Genomic DNA, 21,977 nt, shown 5'->3' with positions numbered 1-21,977 from the left:
ATATAATAATATTACCCAAACACGGACACAATCTGGAAATAAACACAGATAGAGAAAAACATAGGGTAATAACGTAAAAACTAAAACTTAAGACTCTAATACTGGCCTCACTCACATAGAAAGAGCCACATCCCAGGGTAATTCAAAAGGCATATTTTGAACCTTAGCGTGGGATAATTTTTCCGCTAGCTTGTACCAAGTGTAGTGGTAATGAGCATTTTTAAATGTATTTTTTTTACTTTGTAAAACTTTTTTTACTTTGTAAAACCCGTTTTTAAACTTTTTTTTCTTATTAAATATTTTACACTATCTTAACTTTTTTTTACACTTTTACATTTTTTTTCTAAACTTTTCTTTTACCATTAACCCCTAACTAGCAGTAAACAGCACTAACCCAAAATTCCCCATTTTCCCATAACTCCCACCCACCCCAGATAGCAAAATATATAATTATAAAATATTTAAATTAATTAATTAATTAAATAAATTGAACCCCTGAGGGTTAAACAAATAAATAAAAGTTAATCCTCAGGGGTTAAAAAAAATTAGATCACAGTATAATACTGCGATCTGTATTTTGATCACTGTAGGCAGTGATCAACTGGCAGGGAAGGGGTTAATTTTTATTTAGACTGGGTAAAGGGGGGAGGTATTTTTTTTTTACTTAAAAGTTACTAAAACATTTTTAATTTTTTTTTTTACCTTTTTAAAGCTTATTTTAATTTGAAGTTTTTTTAACGTTAACCCCTAGTTAGCCTAACACCAAATTCCCCAATTCCCCACTAACTTCCACCCATGCCAGCTAGCTAAATATACCATTTTTAAATATTTAAATTAATTAATAAAATAAATTGAACCACTGAGGGTTAAAAAAATAATAATTAACCCTCAGGGGTAAAAAAAAATAATCAGATGACATTAAAATGTATACCCTGCCAATTGATCACTGTAGTCCGTGATCAATTGGCAGGGAAGTGGTTAATTTTATTAAAGCAGGGGAAAAGGGGGGTGGGATTTAACTTATTTTTTTTTTTTACACACAGGGAGAGGAGGATCAGCACTGATCCGTCTCCCTGCCCTTCACACAGAACCCGGAAGTGTATGGAGGCGAAAGGTGAGTATGTGGAGCACCAGTGCTGGGATAGCCTGATCGGGTGCTCCCGGTCTGCCTCTAATACAGAGGCAGACCGGAGCACCGTTAACCCCGCGATCACCGTGATCGCGGCGATCACCGTGATCGCGGCGATCTGGGGTTAACTTTAGTAAATGACGGAAATTTTATGTCAACGGTCGTTAACTGATGGACAAGGTTGATGGACAATTTCCGTCCCCGGTCGGGAAGGGGTTAAATAGGTAAAATATCTATTTACTGTGTGTGTTTGTGTGTAGGAAATTATTTTGGAATAACAATAAAATAGCAGAATTATTTTGCTGTACTTACCCGGCTGAATGCCAACAAGAAATCCAGCTTCCCAGAATGTCTCATGCAGTGACGTAGCTTCCAGTATATCAGATGTTCCCATGCAAACACTAGAAGACTCAAACCCATAGCTACAAGCAGCATGTAGAACACTCCAGCCATATTGTCAATATCTAGTTTGCTGCTCATCACCTCTATCTTGTCATTGTGGCAAATGCCAGACAACCATAGTCTTTCCAGCATCTCAATCTCATCTGTCAAGATAAACAAATAGACACAATTCAGAAAATGTTACGTATGAGTGCACTGATAATCAAACTGGAAAAGCTGTGTAAATACTGAATATAGGCAAAAACACACACAAATAGCTTAGTGGCAATCATGCAGACAATGGCTCTAGAAGCAAATTATACACAACTAGTGTTTGGATTAGATGTGACACACAGAAAAAGAGGCCGAGAGAGTGAATAACCTAGAACAGGGATAGGCAGCCTTCGGCACTCCAGATGTTGTGGACTACATCCCCCATAATACTCTCACACCCATAATGTTGGCAAAGCATAATTGGAGGTGTAGTCCAAAACATCTGGAGTGCCAAAGGTTACCTATGCCTGACCTAGACAGTGTCCACCGTCCCCTCTAACCTATGATGAATTTGTTTTCAATAAGTTTTTTTAATGGTTTAATAGTTAAAGTCTTAGGTCTCACATCTGGCATGTTTTTCACACTCCCCAATCCTTTGACATCATCTCTAACTATAATTCAGCTAAGACAGCTAATAGTAGTGGCATCTAATGTTTCCCTAACTTTGTGTCTGTTTTTGAATAGACTCACTTTTCTGCACTATTTCTATTTGAGAACCTCTTTAGAAATGCTTTATTCTGAATTTTGTGACTACAAAAACATTTGAATTAATAATTGACAATATTTTATTTGTGTAATATGTATAAATGAGTGTGTATATTGCTAAGGAGTTGTATGTTACGTTTTTGGCTTACCGTATATACTCAAGTATAAGCCGACCCGAATATAAGCCGAGGCCCCTAAATTTACCCCAAAAAACTGGGAAAACTTATTGACTTGAGTATAAGACTAGGGTGGGAAATGCAGCAGCTACTGGTAAATTTCTAAATAAAATTAGATCCTAAAAATATTATATTAATTGAATATTTATTTACAGTGTGTGTATATAATGAACGCAGTGTGTGTGTATGAATGCAGTGTGTGTGTATGAATGCAGTGTGTGTATGAGTGCAGTGTGTGTATGAGTGCAGTGTGTTTATGAGTGCAGCGTGTGTGTATGAGTGCAGTGTGTGTATGAGTGCAGTGTGTGTATGAATGCAGTGTGTGCATATGAGTGCAGCATGTGTGTATGAGTGCAGTGTGTGTATGAATGCAGTGTGTGTGTATGAGTGCAGTGTGTGTATGAATGCAGTGTGTGTGTATGAGTGCAGTGTGTGTGTGTATGAGTGCAGTGTGTGTGCGTGTGTGTTGCAGAGCCTTGGTGGGGGGTGGGCAATGTTATTTTTTTATTATTATTTTTTATTTTATTTAATTATTATTTTTATTTTTTTGAATTATTTTTTATTATTATTTTTATTTTGTTTCCGTCCCCCTACCTGCTTGATACATGGCAGGGAGGGGGGCTTTCACTCCCTGGTGGTCCAGTGGATGGGCACTGTGTAGGAGGGGTCTGGCAGAGCTGTTACTTACCTCTCCTGCAGCTCCTGTCAGCTCCCTCATCCTCCGCGCCGGTCCGTGCAGCTCCCAGTGTAAGTCTCGCGGCCGCACTATGACCCCGCGGCTCTCGCAAGACTTACACCGGGAGCTGACAGAGGTGCTGAACGGACCGGCGCGGAGTCGGAGGGAGCTGACAGGAGCTGCAGGAAAGGTAAGTAAACGCTCTGCAGCCCCCACAGCCCCCTGTCTGTATTATGGCAATACAAATTGCCATAATACAGACAATTGACTCGAGTATAAGCCGAGTTGGGGGTTTTCAGCACAAAAAATGTGCTGAAAAACTTGGCTTATACTCGAGTATATACGGTAATTAGAGGCAGTGAGAGAGTCAAACATATTTTATGGTAAATACATTCTGATAACAATCGTAGTAGTTTGACTATTACTAGTTTTACTCAATATTAATATACTGATGAAAGTACTGTATAATGATATTAATATTTAATATTTTAAAAATAAATATAGGTCTGCAGAGTTAACAAACATGCTATATGGGAGAATACATTAATCAGTTTATAAATTGAACTGTGTTATAGCACAAGGACACATAAATAATATATGTTCTAACGCAATAAGCAGTAAGGGTTCCTGAAACAGTTTTACAATGTGAGGGCATACACCACCCAAGCAAATATTATTTACTGACAACATCACTAGCTCTATGAAGTCATGTTTAAGGTAACTATGCTATTTGCAGAATAAACTTTGCTCAGCTGAGATTCTGAACAACACATATAAAGGTGTATTAATCTTCTGAAGAATTACATCAGGAATTCATTAAATTATTTATAAAATATTTTACCAGGAAAGATACATTGAGATTTCTCTTGTTTTCAAGTATTTCCTGGGTATCATAAATCATTATTTCCAATCATCAAAGCTAATTTCAGGACAATTTAAAATGTTCTGAAGATCTTTACGTAGAAAAGAATACAACACAGATTAAGAATTTTACAATTCAAAACACCTAAAACCTCTTAGTGGATAATACATTACATGACATAGAAATGGACAATAAAAGGTAGTTCCGATATAATTATTTGCATTGCAGAGAGCTTAAGGTTATGTACCCCTGGACATTGGATCTGAGGACCAGGGAAACACAGACAAAAGGTAGTAGATAGAATAACAGGAAAGAGAGAAGGGGGTAGGGGAATAGGAAATAAAAGGGGGAGGGAACTATCCCAGGGGCCAATCATAGCATTATGTATGTCCCAGAATCTGTAATAGTTCTCTCTAACTCATACATTTTGTTTCATTTTGCCTTAATTAAAAATTTATTTCAATTCACTTTGAATTCTCTCTTTAGTCAATAACCCTGCTTGTGTGAGCTGATAAAAGAAGAAACATTTAAAGAGAGGATAAATTTGCCTTTCTCTGATGCATTTTTTAATTTATGAAATGTCCCTGAAAAACTTAAAAAAAACCTCACCAACAATATAACCATGCTGTAATGGTTATGGTACCAGCACTACCTTGGGTCTCTGTCAGTTTAAGTAGTAAAGCTTTTTACTAACAGTTTGACTTCTTATCTAAAGTGCGCTGTTGTAGTTGTATTTTTTGCAGTGTTCCTTTAAAAATTGGACAATCAGCAATAACTTAAACAGGACATAGTAGAAGGCAAAAAAACATCCCAAAGAGAGAATTAGATGAACTTGATTATGCAAAAATAAACTCAACAGTTTCACTTTAATTGAGTTAATCCTAAAGCTCTTTGATGGCAGGAAGTTTTGCAGAACTAATTGGATTGCTGTGTGCTAAAACATTTTCAAAAATGTCTGGCTAACTTCACCAGGTCACCTGCATGTTAATGTATTTTGCACAATACATTTTGAGAATTACAAAGCCTACATTGTGAGAGCTTGAATTCCTAGAATAAATTAAATGTACACCAGCATGGGACTGTATGCAGAAGGTACTGTCAAATTGACTGTATGCGCTGCCTAAAATAGGGCTGTAGGAAGCTTTTTAGTGCGGTTTCAAGTTAAATACACTACCAAGGCACAAAACAAGTAATATACTGGGAACTGGGTGCACAAAACAAGTACGATGCAATGTGTAGGTTAAGTTTAGTTATTATTATTAATATTATTAATATTATTATTATTATTATTACATACCTCCCAAGTAACCCAATTTAGAAGGGACAGTCACTATTTTAAACCTCTTTTCTAGGAATTCCATATTAATGGTGTGCCTTATTGTATAACAGAGCTCCCTTGCAATAAAACTCACAATAATGTGTCTTTAAACTACAATAAATTTGTTTGTAAATCCATCTATCGGGGTTACTTATTAGAGTAAGAATTAAAGTCTTTAAAGTAAATTTTAATTTAAGGCCAGAGTTTCTCAAATGAAATCATAGCTGCCTTCAATTAGAATTCACTTTATATTCTCTCTTTAGTTAATGAATAACTCTCTATATACACACACCTCACATTGTTCTTGTTCTAAAATGCTACAATTTCTTAGAACAGTCCTGTCCCTGGTGACAAGCCCACTCACACTCCTAAAAATTAAAGTGTCCCTCTGTATCCATTTTTGTTGTTGGGAGCTATGTTAATTTTACTAATAGTTTATTTACAATAATATTACTTTAGCTCTGTAAACCTACCCTTTCTGCCTCTCTCTTTCAACCTGCAGGGTTTTTCCTTTTTTTTTTTCCCCTAAAACACTGTTGTTTAGGAGTTGTAGTTCTGCTTCAAAAGAAAGCTGACAACTGAATGTCCTTTATTTACATTTCAAAATTTCAATAAGAATGGGCAAAATTATTCCTAAATTTGCAAGTTTTGAAACTGAGCAGAATATACCCATGGCTAGTAGAAGGTTATACTCTTAACTGAGATTAAAAGGTTACTCATCCCTAATTTAGATGTTAACACTAGTTACTGCTACAATTTAAGACCTTTCACCTTTCTATTCTATAAGAGAAAAACTGGAATGGAGAGATGAGTGATTTTTGACTTCACAAATGCTGCTAAAGCTCCTGAGCAGCTGGACTCAAGATTAATTTGGATCACAGGTCAGATCTTAATGCCAAGGCCTAGACTGGAAATAAACCTGATTTTTAAATTTATCAGGACACCTGCCTTCTCAGTGAGAGAGATACAGGGATTCATTCGGTCTTAACTATGTATCATTTTTGACATATCCAAAGGACCTATTCACATATTTTATGTAGATATAAAACAAACAATCCTATTTTTTAATGTAAAGATGTTCTAAATTAGTCATAATTCACTTTTGTTAAGTAATGATTATAAAAAAAAGGATACTATAGCCATGTAACTTAAAGGGACACTGTAGTCACCAGAACAACTACAGCTTAATGTAGTGGTTCTGGTGAGTACAATCATTGCCTTCAGGCAATTTAATGCAAACACTGTCTTTTCACAGAAAAGACAGTGTTTACATTGCCCCTAGGGACACCTCCAAGTGGCCACTCCTCAGATGGCCACTGGAGATTTTTCCTGGGTCAGTGCTGCTGAAAAAGCAGCTCAGCCGTTCAGTGTCTCCACGCTCTGCATGGGGACCCTGAATTGTCTTCATAGAGATGCATTGATGCAATATATCTCTATGAGGAGGTGCTGATGACCAAAATGGTGTTTGGCCCCGCCCGCTTGCTGATTTTAGCCAATCCAATGCTTTGCCTATGGGAAAGCATTAGATCGGTTAAAAATGGGCAATTCTGATTATTTCACCAAGGGGGTGGAGCAAGTGCTGGCAGACCCATAAAGAGCTGAAAATAAGGTGGGTTTTAACCCATTCTGAGGGGCTACAGGAGGGGGTGGGGCAAGCCACCTAAATGGTGGGTTTTCACTATAGGGTCAGGAATACATGTTTGAGTTCCTGACCCTATAGTGTTCCTTAAAGTGCAGCAGTTATGTCTAATTATGTATTAATGTCTTTTAAAAGTGTCACATAAGTGGGCGTGACCAGAAGCCATGCTGATCAGATGCATCTGTAAGAGCTCCTCTACATGGGAATATCAGCTTTTTGATGGCTAAATTGACCTGCCAGTCTCATTGCTCCACAATGTCACAGAGAAAAAATCTGAACGCCTGAATCTGCCACAGACATAGACACCCTGACATGCAGCATGTTCCAATCCTCTCTGGATGCCTTATAGGCCAAGCTTATAACCACCTGGCAAACCGGCATGGACACACGCAAATATATCCAGGACCTGGGCACTAGAAGATGAGCAAATACACTGAAGCCCATAACTCCATGACAGATACTATGCAACAAATGGATGCTAGGATGGAATCCTGTGAAGTGCGTATGGCGGATATGGAAGATAGGTCTCGCTGGAATAACGTCCAACTGCGCGGCATTCAGAACTCGTCAAGCTGCAAGACCTACAACAATTTGCAGTGGGCTTGTTCCACAGCCTGGCCCCAGATTTACCAAACGATCTCTTACTGCTGGACAGAATACAGGCTCCAACACCCACACCATCTGCCTGACACTGTGCCAAGATATGTCATCCTGAGAGCACATTACTTCCATGCCAAGGAACTCATCCTGAGAGCCAGCCGCACTAAAAAAGATTTGCAGATGGAATACTCCTCCATAAATATATTTAAGGATCTGTCCGCTGCCCCCTCCCCGGACCAGAAAGACCTACCAGTCGTTGACAGAGGTCCTGTGCAAGGACCATATCATATACCGCTGGGGCTTTCCTGCCAAGCTCCTTATCAACAGGAATGGGACTTACACCACTGCAAAGTCCCCTGAGAAAGGCCTCCGGATCCTCCAACAATGGAACCTATCGACCGGTTCAGTTTCACCGACAACGTCCCATCCTGGAAAGCTGTGACCGGACTGGCAGAGGGCACTGGAGAAGCACAAAGCTTAAGGTTAACCTTGAGCAGTACGAGAGACTCGCACTATACTTTTGTAGATTTGTAGTCTCACACCGCTTCCTTTGATTAATCACATATAACTGTTATCACCAGAACATACTGTTACTATTCTACTGTTCAGTATGCATGCATATTGCCAATATAGCCTGTGGCCCTTTGGCCCTAATGATAGGACCCGCGCCATTTACCATTCGCAACTCAGACCCCACAGACCCCATAGGATCCCTTATATGCTTACTGTTACAGGTTTAGAAAAAAAAAAAATATATATATATAATAAGTGTGCACACGCATGTTTTTGACTTTAAATACTATTACCGTTAGTTACCTAAAATGCAGTTGATAGGCTGTTCTCCATTGTACTTTTATGCCGTAGATATAATGTTCAGAATATTTGACATATTGTTCCGGCCTACCCTACCTATTTTGGGATCCACTAGGCCATTATCCATGCCCCCATGGAACTTATTTCCGCAACACACCCGCTGACATGGGTATTGATGTATATACTTTATTTTTGTTATTATGTTTTTATCCCCCCATGACTACCCTCCCTATGGTACCCACACCTACTCACTTCCGACACACTAACCAAGACCCACTGTATGCAGCCCACCTGCCAACATCATATCAGTGTCCCAAGTGGACCTTCCCATATCAGCTCCAACTGAGTGATCAAACAGGTCATAATATCTCCATCTCGCGGAGAAGCGGGACCCCTCCATGCAGATTCATAGGTTTATTTATGTTTTTGCCATTAGGTACTTTCTCTACTTTGCAGAGCACCTTGTTGCTAGGCAGGATGGCCTGTACAATAATAACCCATATACCCCATTTTCACACACAATACATTTTAGCCAACAATAAGCTTGCTTGGTTTTATATTGAAATTCACTCAAAAAATTAAGCATTTACTTACATTCTATTTTATGAGAGTATACTCACATAATGTCCAAGGTCTTAATACACCCCACAAAAGGCACATGTTCCTTAAGGAAGCAAAGCAGGCACAGGCGGACATAGTATTTTTGCAAGAAATACACTTTGCCAAAGCAAAACTGACTTCATTTGGTATGGCCCACTATCCGATCCAACACCATGCTGCCTACCTTACTAAAGCGAGAAGAGTATCCATATTCATACATAGATTGGTGGCCTTTGAGCTGCTTCTTAAACTAGCCGACCCACAAGGCCGGTACCTTATACTGGTGTGCTTACTAAACGACAAGCTTTAAACACTAGTCAATATCTATGTTCCCAATTCGGGACAATGCAGATTTATACAGCACGTCCTTCACAAGGCTACCCCTATACAAAAAGGTGTCCTGCTGATCTGTGGTGACTTAAACCACATATTAGACCCGTCACTAGACTCCTCTGCTCCAATTGGGGCACCCAGAAAAAGGAGACATGCCTCCCACTCCAGAATAGACATTGGCCTCATTCGAGGCCCTTCACTAAACGCTATATGCGAAAGCTCATATGGCGACATAATATCGTCTGATCATGCTCCCTTTTCATTACCCTAGCTGACGACTTTCAATTTAGAGGCAGTAACCCATGGCATCTAAACGACTCACTCCTACAAGATACATATTATACATCCACATTACAGGAGGAATTACACAACTACTTTGCACGTAACACGGCCAATACTCCTCAATCTGGGAAGCTTACACGTCGGTGATTAGAGGACTCATCATTAGGCTCCTTCCTCAAAAGCAAGCCCAAATCCAAGAACTTACTTTACTCAGGAACTTGAGAGACGCATCCACAGCCCATTTCCTACACCCATCAGATGACCTAGATAAGACTATAAAATGCCTGACCAAACAAATTAATGACATACAACTTCTCAAGACCACCCACACACTCCAAAAACTGTGATCCAAACATTACTCCTTGTGACGAGACTAATCTTGCCACATTGCATTGGAGGAGCCTGGTTGCCCGCCTGCTACCTTTGGTTTATGGACCGGCAGTTAAAGGGTTAATTTTACTGTGCAGAAAGATGTATTTCTCCCTTTCTGCACAGCCATTCGGTAGATGCTATCTACCGAACAAACAGCCGTTTTTCAGCCTCCCCAGAGCTGTTGGAAGCCGGCAGGCGCTGTTAATGGGCCATCCAGAAGCTGGCATGTGCCCTCCATCTACCTCCCTGAAGACGTGGTTTAAGGAGCGTGTACCGGCAATTGACCACCCAGTAGCTGCGGTTAACCGCAGCTTAATTGATTGTTACTGGGTGGTCGCAGTTACACCTAGCCGCTACACGATGCCGGTGTTCTGGAGCTCCCCGGGCAGCCAGCGCTTTTCTGCCCGGCTTTCATGCACCAAACCCGGACACTTTTACGTGCAGGCACCGCTGAACCTCCAGCCCCTGGTTCTAATTCGTACTGATTTAACGAATGCATGTAAATTCTGTATTTTATGTTGGAGGAATGTTTTAACCCAGATAGCTGTGCCATGGAACATATTAGTGTAATTAAAGACTTTGGCTCCATGGCAATTAAACTGTATTTGTGTGGTCTGAGTGCCATTCACCTAATAATGTGCACTCAGACCTGAGCTATCTGGGGATATGTTACATGTATATATTTACTGTACCATTTGTCCCATTATGTATTTTAAAGTGATAGTCTTTCTTTGTGTCCCCACATGTGTAATGGAGTTTTGCCTTTGTCCTGGGAGATAATTAAATTACTTCTCAATTATCTCCAGGGCAGAGGGGAGGAAGCCAGGATGCATTGTGGGGATGTTTTACTTCTGTATGTCCTGAAATGCTACTTGTCTGTCCGTTGTTACAGTCTTCCATCTGGTCCCCTAAGGGAGTGTTCACCAGGTGGGAGACCTGCATAAATACAGGGGCAGGTAGCCCTCAATAAACAGACCACTGCTTGACCCTCAACACGGAGCCTTGTCTCGTTCTTGGGGGGATTCACTGTATGCTGATAGAGACTGATTGCCAGGAGTGTAAGCTGATTGTAAGCTTTTCCTGTTCGTCTGCTAGCAGCTATTCGTGTGGTTCCAGTTCGGGAGTTTGGAGTGCTACCTTATTCCCTTGTATGCAGTTTGGGAGTTTGGTGCATTCACTTATATCCAATTTGTGAGTTTTGGTGATTCTACAGTAGCTGTGCCTGTCTTTGAAAAGGGGATTATCGCCTAAATGATTTTAACCCCCTGTCTGCTGAAACGGTCCGTTACACTCCCTAAACAATAAAGCAGGCAGAATTCTGTACAACAATTTTAGAGATAGACACTCTTCCACTAAAATCCCCTTCATTCTAACTGATTCAGGACAAAAAACACTCTGACCTCAAAACATCTGTAACAAATTCGCAAATTTTTATAGGAAAACATACAATCTTAAAAATCTTTTATCTCTGATTTTAATTTTAAACTCTGGGGGTGTTCAGGAGTGCACTAACTGCACCAAATATGTAATCACGATCAGTGTGATACCCACACATACTCAAATACAGCTCAATTCTCACCCATTCCCAGCCCATAAAGGCAACACATTGAATGAAAATTATGTACAGGTGGTAAATGATGCTGATGATACTCGCCAGAATCTCCCCCTCATACTCTGAAATTTGCTGGAGATGCAAGGCTGATCGTGGCACCTGGTGACAATGTCCTAGCTTTGCTCAATACTGGGAACAGACCCTCTCATTAATTGAAAAATGCACTGATATGAGATTGCCAAACTCCCCTGAGTGTTGCCTCATTTTAATCTTACCAGACATGAATCTTACCATACACACCTCATACCTGATATTCCACATTCTAGTAGCCGCACCTATGTTACTAACATGCAGATGGCTATCTTCCTCTTCCCCAACGGAACCTGAACTGATAGCACATATCACACAAACAAGCAAATTCGAAAGGGCGACTAGATGAACACAAATGAGAAACGCATTTTGACAAATAGTCTGGGGACCACTTAGCACGACCTGACCCTGAACGCCTAGAATTAATATAATCTAAATATAAATAGAGCTTGAAATTTTTATACAGTACCCAAATGCAGGTACCCTCCTTTCACCCCTTTTCCCTATCTCCTTTCCCTATTTGAGGTGCCCACAGGGCATCACTTTGAACGGTAATACTTACTGGTTATACATTCACCCTACCTCCCCAGTTCAAAAGAAAATCAGAGTGCCCGAGCTCATCACATGTCCTACCTACTATTACTGATTAGAGTGTAACTCTTTGAATTATTAACTGCTGTGTATGATGCCATGTCTCACTCTTACAACTATGTTACCTCTTTTTTATCTTTTGGACTCCCGATCCCGCGTGACGTGAGATATGTTAAATCTTTTTTTGATGGGCATAGTATGCTCGTAATGCACCAATAAAATTTTAATTTACAAAAGTGTCACATATTTTTAAAACTTAGTTTTGCTTCTGTCTAAATAAAAAAAAATCTTACTCAACAGCTGATTCACAAAAATAGCATTCACTAAAAAAAAGATGCTTATTTTAAGTGCTAACAAGCTCAATATAATGCCTTCAGACAATCAGTAAACCCTGCAAGACAAAAGGCACTCTTCTCATTAGGGTACAGTGTTATAGGAAATATAGTCTATTGCCATACTCTGTTCTCACAAAAAAAAAGTTTAAAAAAAAAAAAAAAAAAAAACACACCACAGTTAATCTTTGTGATTCCTAGTTAAGATTGCTTCTATTGATTACACTTGGGAAGAAGCATTTTTCATGTACAAAAGCTTTTGACATCCAGAGTCGTAATCCCTGTTTTATTCACGGTAAAAGCAGCTAGGCTGCTAATGGGGATAAATAAGTGGACATGTGTATTTGTTTTGAGACAACTGTTAAAATGACTGAAGATATCGGTGTTCAGTCATTTCAGGATGCAAAATATATATTTCACAAATGACCGAATTAATTAACATTTCCGTTCATACTGTATTTTTAACCGGTTTTATTCATTCATTTTAATGCATGAGAAGCTGCAGCCAGTGCAGCAGTGAGTATTTTCTTATCACAATTAGAGACCACAATTAGAGACCAAAAAATATGCAGTGCTAAAGAGTCTTTTAGCAGCAAATCTTTTATAAATTTCCTAGGAAATTAGACCAATCTAAGACTGCCTGTCAGGTTTTTTTTTACTTCCTACTGTTTGAACATTGAGTAGTTTAAAGCCACCACAAATGTTTGTTTCAGCTCACAATAGAACATAATTTAATAAATGCCCCATTGTGAGCTGAAACTTTGTAATATTTTTTTTTCTCTAATAAATCTGCCTCTGGACCACATTCATGAATTGTCCACAGTCCTTTCTCTTATCACAATGTCATCTCAGACACTAATAATTACTAGATAAGTTAGGGGGATGAACAGAGTTTTGCTTTATTTTTAATGTTTCAGAAAGCCATTTGCACAAAACACATACAATTAACACATTTACACTTACAGAGGTATAGACAAAATTGTCAACTGGATGAAGGACATAACCCATCTGGCTGAGTTGCAGTCAGAGAGAGACACCTGGAATTATTCCTTTCTATTCTGTCTGCAAAAGTGTCCACGTCTTCTAAAAACCTGCTGATTTGTTTATAATTATTCTCTGTCTGTCTCTAGTAGATACTTTGCAAATTAATTTTATGACACCATTCAGTTTCCTCTGAGCCTGATTAATAAATGCAACTCCTTAGACAATGTATTTGGTAATCCATGCAGGGTTCTTCAAGATTTTTCAAAATCCCAATTTGTTCAAATTTGGAACCACTTTACCTGAACACCTCACATGTTCTCACTTTAAATCCCATGATAGGTAATTTCTCAAGTGCACCTGAAGTTTAACAATATTTTTACATATAACAGGAATTATTTTATATATATATTTATATATATATATATATATATATATATATATACAGCATATGTACAGAAAGAAAAAATAATTGTTACCTCCATGAACAGGGCCAAATCAAGAGCCCATTGGGCCTAGTGCTGACATTTATGATGGGTCTTATTACAGAATCTTATCGACAGAAAATACTAACACTAACAGTTATACCTCCCAAGCATCATGTATCTGGTGCTGGAGGAAAACTCACAGGATATAGCTATCAGAAAATATATACCCTATGCAAATCTCTCTCTTTCATCTTTCAAGTAAATCCATACCCCCTAACAGCAGAGTCTGGTGAAGCAGGATTTCGGTGGGTGGGGTAAAAGGGTGGGCCACTGATGTGAATAATGAACCAGAACCGCACAAAGGACAAACATACCTGCAAAGGGAGGGTGTCTGCACAAAGAATTAAATGGTCAGCCTGGTGAGCGTGCACGTCAGGCTGCCTGCCAAACATGGTGATTGACCAACCAAGGCCATAATGTGCAGACAGCACCCTGAGCTTGGCATAAATGCATCTAATGATGCGCTAGCGCTACACTTTCTAAGGACTACCCCCTAGCACTCACTCTGGAACAGAGAAAAGTGTATGTAGTGAACATAGAAGAAAGGGAACATGAGATAGTGTTAGAGAGACTGAAGCACCAAGCGCATTTGCATAGTGACCAAAGTCAGTTTTACCTTAACTAATTTCATTGTCAGCCAGTCCACACCATTTTGGTTCCCCTAAATCCCTCTTAAGTTTCCATACTTGAGCAAGAGCATGTAAAGAGTAGTAAAATAAACAATATATATTTTTAAATCAATTAGCCTATTCCATAGGCACAGGAATGGAGCTTCAGCTCCATCAGCCCCTATGTTAATCCAACCTTGTTAATGAATGATGTTCTAGACAGAGTTGAGCGGACACCTGGATGTTCGGGTACACCGGTTCGGCCGAACTTCGGCAAAAAGTTCGAGTTCGGGACCCGAACTTGACCCCAAACCCAAACCCCATTGAAGTCAATAGGGACCCGAACTTTTGGGCACTAAAATGGCTCTTAAAATGTCCTGGAAAGAGCTAGAGGGGGGAGAACCTACTGTCCTCCCACAAAGCCCCCACCTCTGAGTGGTGGGTGGGGGCACAAAATAAGAATGAGGGGGGCCTACTGTACTACCCCCTGGCCCCTACCCCTACCCCTGCACGGCAGGTGGGGGCGCTACATAACAATGAGGGGGGGGGCTACTGTCCTCTCTCCTGGCCCCCACCCCTGCGCAGTGGGGGCCCTAAATAATAATGAGGGGGACCTACTGTCCAACCCCCCCTGGCCCCCACCCCTAAGCGGTGGGTGGGGGCCCTTAATAAGATGAGGGGGGGACCTACTGTCCTTCCCCCCGGCCCCGAAGCCCTGATCGGTGGGTGGGGGCCCTACATAACAATGAGGGGGGACCTACGGTCCTTCCCCCGGCCCTGAACCCCTGATCGGTGGGTGGGGTCCATAAATAAGATTGAGGGGGGAACCTACTGTCCTCCCCCTGGCCCCCACCCCTTTGCGGCGGGTGGGGGCCCTACATGACAATGAGGGGGGGACCTACTGTCCTCCCCCCCAGCCCCCAACCCTGAGCGGTGGAGGCCCTAAATAAGATTGAGGGGGGAGACCTACTGTCCCCCCCCTGGCCCCCACCCCTATGCGGCAGGGTGGGGGCCCTAAATAACAATGAGAGGGAGGGACCTACTGTCCTCCCCTCCCCGGCCTCCACCCCTGAGTTATCCCCTACATACCCCCCTCACCCTAAAAATAGTGAAGCGGGAATAAAATAACTAACCTGTAAATTAAAATAAAACTTACCATTTGATGTCTTCTTTCTTCTAAAATCTTAATTTTTCAGCCAAAAAAAACCAAATAAAAAAACCCTGGCGTTCGGTAGATTCTCGGATTTACTGAATGAACTCATTTAACCCAGATAGCTATGCCATGGAGCCTATTCGTGTAATAAAAGACTTTGGCTCCATGGCAATTGAACTGTATGTGTGGGGTCTGAGCGCCATTCAGTAATAATGTGCACTCAGACCTAAGCTATCTGGGGATATGTTGCATGTCTGTATTTTATGTAATAAATGTGTATTTTATTGTATTTTACTGTATTTTGTATTTTGTATTTTGCAACCGTGTGGCTAATGGAGTTTTGCCTCTGTCCTTGGAGATAATTGGATTACTTCTCAATTATCTCCAGGATAGAAGACTCAGTGGAACTGGTTTAGGGCAGAAAAGCCATGCTTCATTTGGTCACAAAGGACTTTGATCTATCTTGTGAACCAATGGACCAATTTGGATGATGTAAGTGAATGTGATGCATACTTTTAAAGTTATGAATAATGTGGAAAAACTATATTTCTCTGCCTGTGATAATTACATTACCCATTGTGTAAGGTACTTGTATCACAGGCAGAAGGGAGGATTATGTGTGGGAGTGTCTGAGTGTATTGTACGTGTTTATTGGTTGTTTTCCGAAACCCTGTGGGTGGTACTAATGTGTATATAAGAACAATAAACCCACAGCTCTGTCTGTTTACTGCTTGGCCCTCAACACGGAGCTTTGTCTCGTTCTTGGGGGGATTTATTGTATGCTGTTCCAGTTCGACTGCTAGGAGTGTAAATCTTTCGTATGGTTTTTCCTATTCAGCTGTTTACAGCATTCGTATGGTTCCGGTTCGGCTGTTTACGGCATTCATATGCTTGTCCGGTTCGGTGTATTGGTATCTACAGTGCTGTGCCTGTGTCTCTGGAAGGGAAGATCTACAAAACGGCGGATTAACCCTTTTATGCCTGGGGGTGCCGTTACAGTAGGTCCCCCCCTCATTGTTATTTAGGGCCCCCACCTGCTGCGTAGGGGTGGGGGCCGGGGGGAGGACAGTAGGTCCCCTCCCTCATTCTCATTTAGGGCCCTCACCCACCGCTCAGGGGTGGGGGCCAGGGGGAGGACAGTGGGTCCCCCCTCATTGTTATGTAGAGCCCCCACCCGCCACACAGGGGTGGGGGCCAGGGGGGGACAGTAGGTCCCCCCTCATTCTTATTTAGGGCCCCCACCCACTGCTCAGGGGTGGGGGCCGGGGGAGGACAGTAGGTCCCCCCATTGTTATTTAGGGCCCCCACCCACCGCGCAGGGATGGAACCAGGGAGGGGAGGACAGTAGTTCCCCCCTCATTATTTTTTAGGGCCCCCACGCACCGCTCAGGGGTGGGGGCCGGAGTGGGAGGACAGTAGGTCCCCCCTCATTGTTATGTATGGCCCCCACCCCCCGCGCAGGGGTGGGGGCTGGGGAAGAGGACAGTAGGTCCCCCCATTGTTATTTAGGGCCCCCACCCACCACTCAGGGGTGGGGGCCAGGAGGGAGGACAGTAGGTCCCGCCCTCATTGTTATGTAGGGCCCCCACCCACCATGCAAGGGTGGGGGCTGGGGGAGGACAGTAGGTAGCCCTGTTATTCTTTCTTAGGGCCCCCTCCCACCTCTCAGGGGTGGGGGCCGGGGAAGAGGACAGTAGGTCCCCCCATTGTTATTTAGGGCCCCCACCCACCACTCAGGGGTGGAGGCCAGGGGGAGGACAGTAGGTCCCCTCCTCATTGTTATTTAGGGCCCCCACCCGCCGCGCAGGGGTGGGGGCCGGGGGGAGGACAGTATGTCTCCTCCCCTCAATCTTATTTAGGGCCCCCACCCACCACTCAGAGGTGGGGGCCGGGGGGGAGGACAGTAGATTGGAGTTTAATTTATTTGAATGAATTGCGATACGAACAAAGTCCCGAATTGCGTTCTAACACGAATGGAGAAACTGTTCTCATTCTGTTAGGACGCAATTCTGCAGTTTTGTCAAATGCTTGTTGATTAGCTGCCCTGCAGCTTTTCAAAACGTGCCATTAAATCACTCGAACCTGAACTGTTGCTGAAATGTCTGGGTTCGGGTTCAGGGTCAAAATATCGTAATGTTCGGGTTCGCTCAACTCTAGTTCTAGACTTATTTTCTCATTTCATGCACATGGACCTAGCATCAGAAAAAGAGAGAAGAGTTCCCATTCTACCTCAAGCTTTTTTTCCCTCTTTTTTTTCCAATTTATTCATGGCACAAATCGTATCTAGACAAACCTTTTGTCACAATACTTTAGATTGTATTGTGTTTCACAGAATGCCAAGCTAGAATTTATTCATGAACTGCCCTACAAATTCATTGCTCTTTATCTTTAGTAAAAACGATTTTGTGTCTTTGAGCTATGCTTCAATGTGATATTGTAAGTATGAGAGAAGAAATTCAATTAAAGTATATTACAACAATCATATGTACAAGTATAACTGTAACTAAATGTGAGAAAGGTGTGATATGCATTTTAAATGGATGATTTGTACAGGACAGTGACATTTCTGCTTTACTTAGAATACAGATCGGCATCTACTGAAATATAGTAATTTGTATAATATACCAAGAATCTCCACGGAATCTTCACAGAACATGAATAAATCAAATGTTTGTTTAGACATCATACTATGAGATGTTTATGACATTAACATTTATAAAACCCATGAAAGAAAATGTATTTGAATGTTGGCACCTGGGAGATAGTTGTGTGATAACTCATACCCCTTCTTTGATCCAGAGTCTGTCAAATGAGGATTCTTATACTCCCAAATTCTACTAATGAGTTAATGATTTGGTTTAAATCTTAAAGTTGACAGTGAAGCAGTTTTAGGACTCGGGATGAAATAGTACTAAAAATATGTATTTTATTTTGATTATTATTATTTCTAAAAAACAACCATTCAATGGACATAACTAGAAGTACATTTTAATAATAAATCATATCAGAGTTAATTTATTTTATTATTTATTTAAATGAGCTAATTTTCAGCTTCATTAACAGTTAGTGATAACACAAATTTGCACATTTGCATAAAAAGGCTGATTGTATTTTAATAAACAAAATGAAATAGAAATCCTTTAAGAGGTTTAGATATGTGATAAAAGTTTTTGGAAGCAGTCAAATGAAACGTTTTATTAGATTTCTTTTTTTTACTAATGCATGAACTGCATTTATAAAAACTTTTAGAATTCACTGAAAGACAATGATATCCAAAATAGCTATAGTCTATTTTAGCCATCAATAAAAGGGTGTATATTTTAAAATGAATAGCATAAATTCAAGTAATTCATTTGCAAAGATACATATTTGCTATGACAATATTTGTGAAAAAATTCTAGTTAATACTTAATCTTGTTACATTTTAATTTAAATTACAATTATAATTAGTAAAACTTAGCAGTAAGACTTCCTGCTACCCATAAATAATTGGAACACATTATCATTTAACATTGAAAAGAAAATATATAAAAACCCACACTTCTACCAGATTGTTGGAGATGTGGCAGGGAACTAGGCTCATTCTCTCACATTTTGGGGGAATGGGAGGAGTTGAAACCTATGAAAATAACTTTATCGGATTTGGTAAATCTTATTTTGAAGATACAAACTGTTATTACTGCTCAAATGTTTCATTTAGACATGCCAAAGGTCAATATAAAATTAAACATTCTTATGATTCACATCTTTATGGTAATCAAAATAGTTATGGCTAGAAATTGCAGAAGCATGGGTCCGTTTATTTGGCAAGATATTTGTATACAAGTGGATTATCAATGCAGGATGGAAGCAGGTATAGCAATAAATAAGGTATCCAAAGAGAAATATGATGAGATCTGGGCCCCTTGGAATAGATATCTTAGTTCTAAAACTTAAAATCCCCCTCCCGCCCCCACTGGATAACCACTCTTAGGTAGTAGTTTTATGTGGAATTGTAAGAAAGAGGATAATGTATGTAACTTTCTGTTTTTGATTGTAGTTAGTGTATAATTGTATAAAATTATGGTTTTACTAAAAATATATACAATGTTTAAATTAACTGTAAATTGACAAACCTATTTTTGAAAGTGTGTAGATGGATGAAATTTTAAAATGAAAAATAAAAATTCATATATATAAAAAAAAAGTTAAAAAGTGTTTTTTTCATTTTTTTTTCTAGTTCCTGGACTATCCATTAATAAATCCAAAAAAAGAGTGCCTACCAAACCAATAAGCAGCTAATACATTACTGTCAAAGACGGTGCTATGCATGTCCAGAACCCACTGGCCAGCCGTTTTGTTGCAGTATGTAGGTTCAGAGGCGGCTCTCTAATTAGACGATTTAGGTGGCTGCCTAAATCACCATAGGGAAGACTGATATGTTGGGTCTTTGGTCTATGACCGAGGGCCCGACACAGGACGGGGCCCGGCGGCTTGCCTATAATGCCGCCATGTGTAGGGGTGTATTTACCCTGAGGAAAACAAGGCATTTGCCTTGAGTGGCACTTTTTGGGCCCCCCGAGACTGGCAGCGGCAGCACTTTCCGGGTGGGTGGCTAGGGAGCACTGATCCTCCTATTCAGCTCCCTCGCGTGCACCGCAGTGATGCCGGAGCCGGAATATGACATCACTCCGGCCCTGGCATCACTACGCGGAACATGAGGGAACTGAACAGGAGGATCATTGCTCCCTCGCCGACCGCATTGACCGTCCGGTCACCCAGCAGCCCCACTGGACCCCTGGGAAAGCAAGAATCCACCCCAGCATTCCCAAAGGTAGGGAGGCTGTGGGGGATTGATTTAAAAAAAAAAATGTGAGTGTGTTAGTGTGTGTGTCTGTTAGTGAGTGTGTGTGTCTGTTAGTGAGTGTGTATGTGTCTGTTAGTGAGTGTGTATGTGTCTGTTAGTGTGTGTCTGTTAGTGAGTGTGTGTGTGTCAGTGAGTGTGTCTGTGTGTCTGTTAGTGTGTGTGTGTGTGTCTGTTGGGGAGTGTGTTACTATGTGTGTGTCTGTTAGTTTGTGTGTGTGTATGTCTGCTAGTGAGTGTGTTAGTGTGTGTGTCTGTTAGTGAGTGTGTATGCATGTCTGTTAGTGAGAGTGTATGCATGTCTGTGTCTGTTACTTAGTGTGTTAGTATGTGTGTCTGTTAGTGAGTGTGTATGTATGTTAGTGAGTGTGTATGTCTGTTAGCTAGTGTATGTGTGTCTGTCAGTGAAAGTGTGTGTCTGACACTGAGTGTATATGTGTCTGTCAGTGAGTGTGTATGTCTGTGTATTTAGAAGGCTGGGGGGGATGGGGGGGTTCCTGAGTTTTGTCATGCCTAGGGCGGCACAAAACCAGGATACACCACTGGCCGAGTGCAAGGCCCTTCCAGTCAGTCTGCCCAGGAGAGAGACAGCCTTCAGTCTGCAGCTCTGTCGGGTGCAGAGCTCCAGACAGAGATGTCTCGCGATCGCAGCCAATCAAAACATTGCCTGCCCACCGGACCACCAGGGAATCAATTTAATAAAAAGGTATTTATGACCCCCTGCCCTATCAAAGTCTAAGCTCCCCCCACCTCCTACTCTGTCACAGGTCCCCCACCACTCCCTACCCTCTCACAGCCCCCCTACCGCCCCCTGCCCTGTCACAGCCCCCCTACCAGCCCCTGCCCTTTTTACAGCCTCTCCATCACCCCCTACCCTGTCAAAGCCCCCCTACCAGCCCCTGCCCTATCATACCCACCTACCACCCCCTACCCTGTCACAGCCCCCCACCACTCCCTACCCTGTCACAGACCAGTACCATTTCCTACCCTGTCCCAGCCCTGTCACAGCACCCCCCCACACCCTACCCTCTCACAGACCCCCTACCACCCTATGCCCTGTCACAGCCCCCTACTTCTCCCTGCCCTGTCACTGCCCCCACCACCCCCTACCCTGTCACAGCCCCCCACCACTCCCTACCCTGTCACAGACCAGTACCATTTCCTACCCTGTCCCAGCCCTGTCACAGCACCCCCCCACACCCTACCCTCTCACAGACCCCCTACCACCCTATGCCCTGTCACAGCCCCCTACTTCTCCCTGCCCTGTCACTGCCCCCACCATCCCCTATGCTGTCACAGCCCCCCTACCACTCCCTGCCCTGTCACAGCTCCCCCACCACACCCTACCCTGTCACACACACCACCACCACCCCCTGCCTTGTCACAGCCCCTACCAATC

General features: G+C 41.7%; 1 protein-coding gene across 1 annotated transcript in view; it reads right to left on the bottom strand.

Annotated features, from left to right (window-relative positions):
• Window positions 1–21,977, bottom strand: part of GRIN2D (glutamate ionotropic receptor NMDA type subunit 2D) — a 420,255-nt gene that overhangs the window by 62,382 nt on the left and 335,896 nt on the right. Inside the window, exon 11 of the mRNA XM_063436111.1 lies at window positions 1,442–1,674. Within this exon, the coding sequence (XP_063292181.1) occupies window positions 1,442–1,674 (233 nt within the window). The remainder of the gene's footprint in view (window positions 1–1,441; window positions 1,675–21,977) is intronic.

The sequence above is a fragment of the Pelobates fuscus genome, chromosome 11 (genome assembly GCF_036172605.1).
Source record: "Pelobates fuscus isolate aPelFus1 chromosome 11, aPelFus1.pri, whole genome shotgun sequence".
In the NCBI taxonomy this organism is placed as follows: Eukaryota; Metazoa; Chordata; class Amphibia; order Anura; family Pelobatidae; genus Pelobates; species Pelobates fuscus.
The sequence above is the reverse complement of the archived record's forward strand: the minus strand, read 5'-3'. Positions and strand labels throughout refer to the sequence as shown.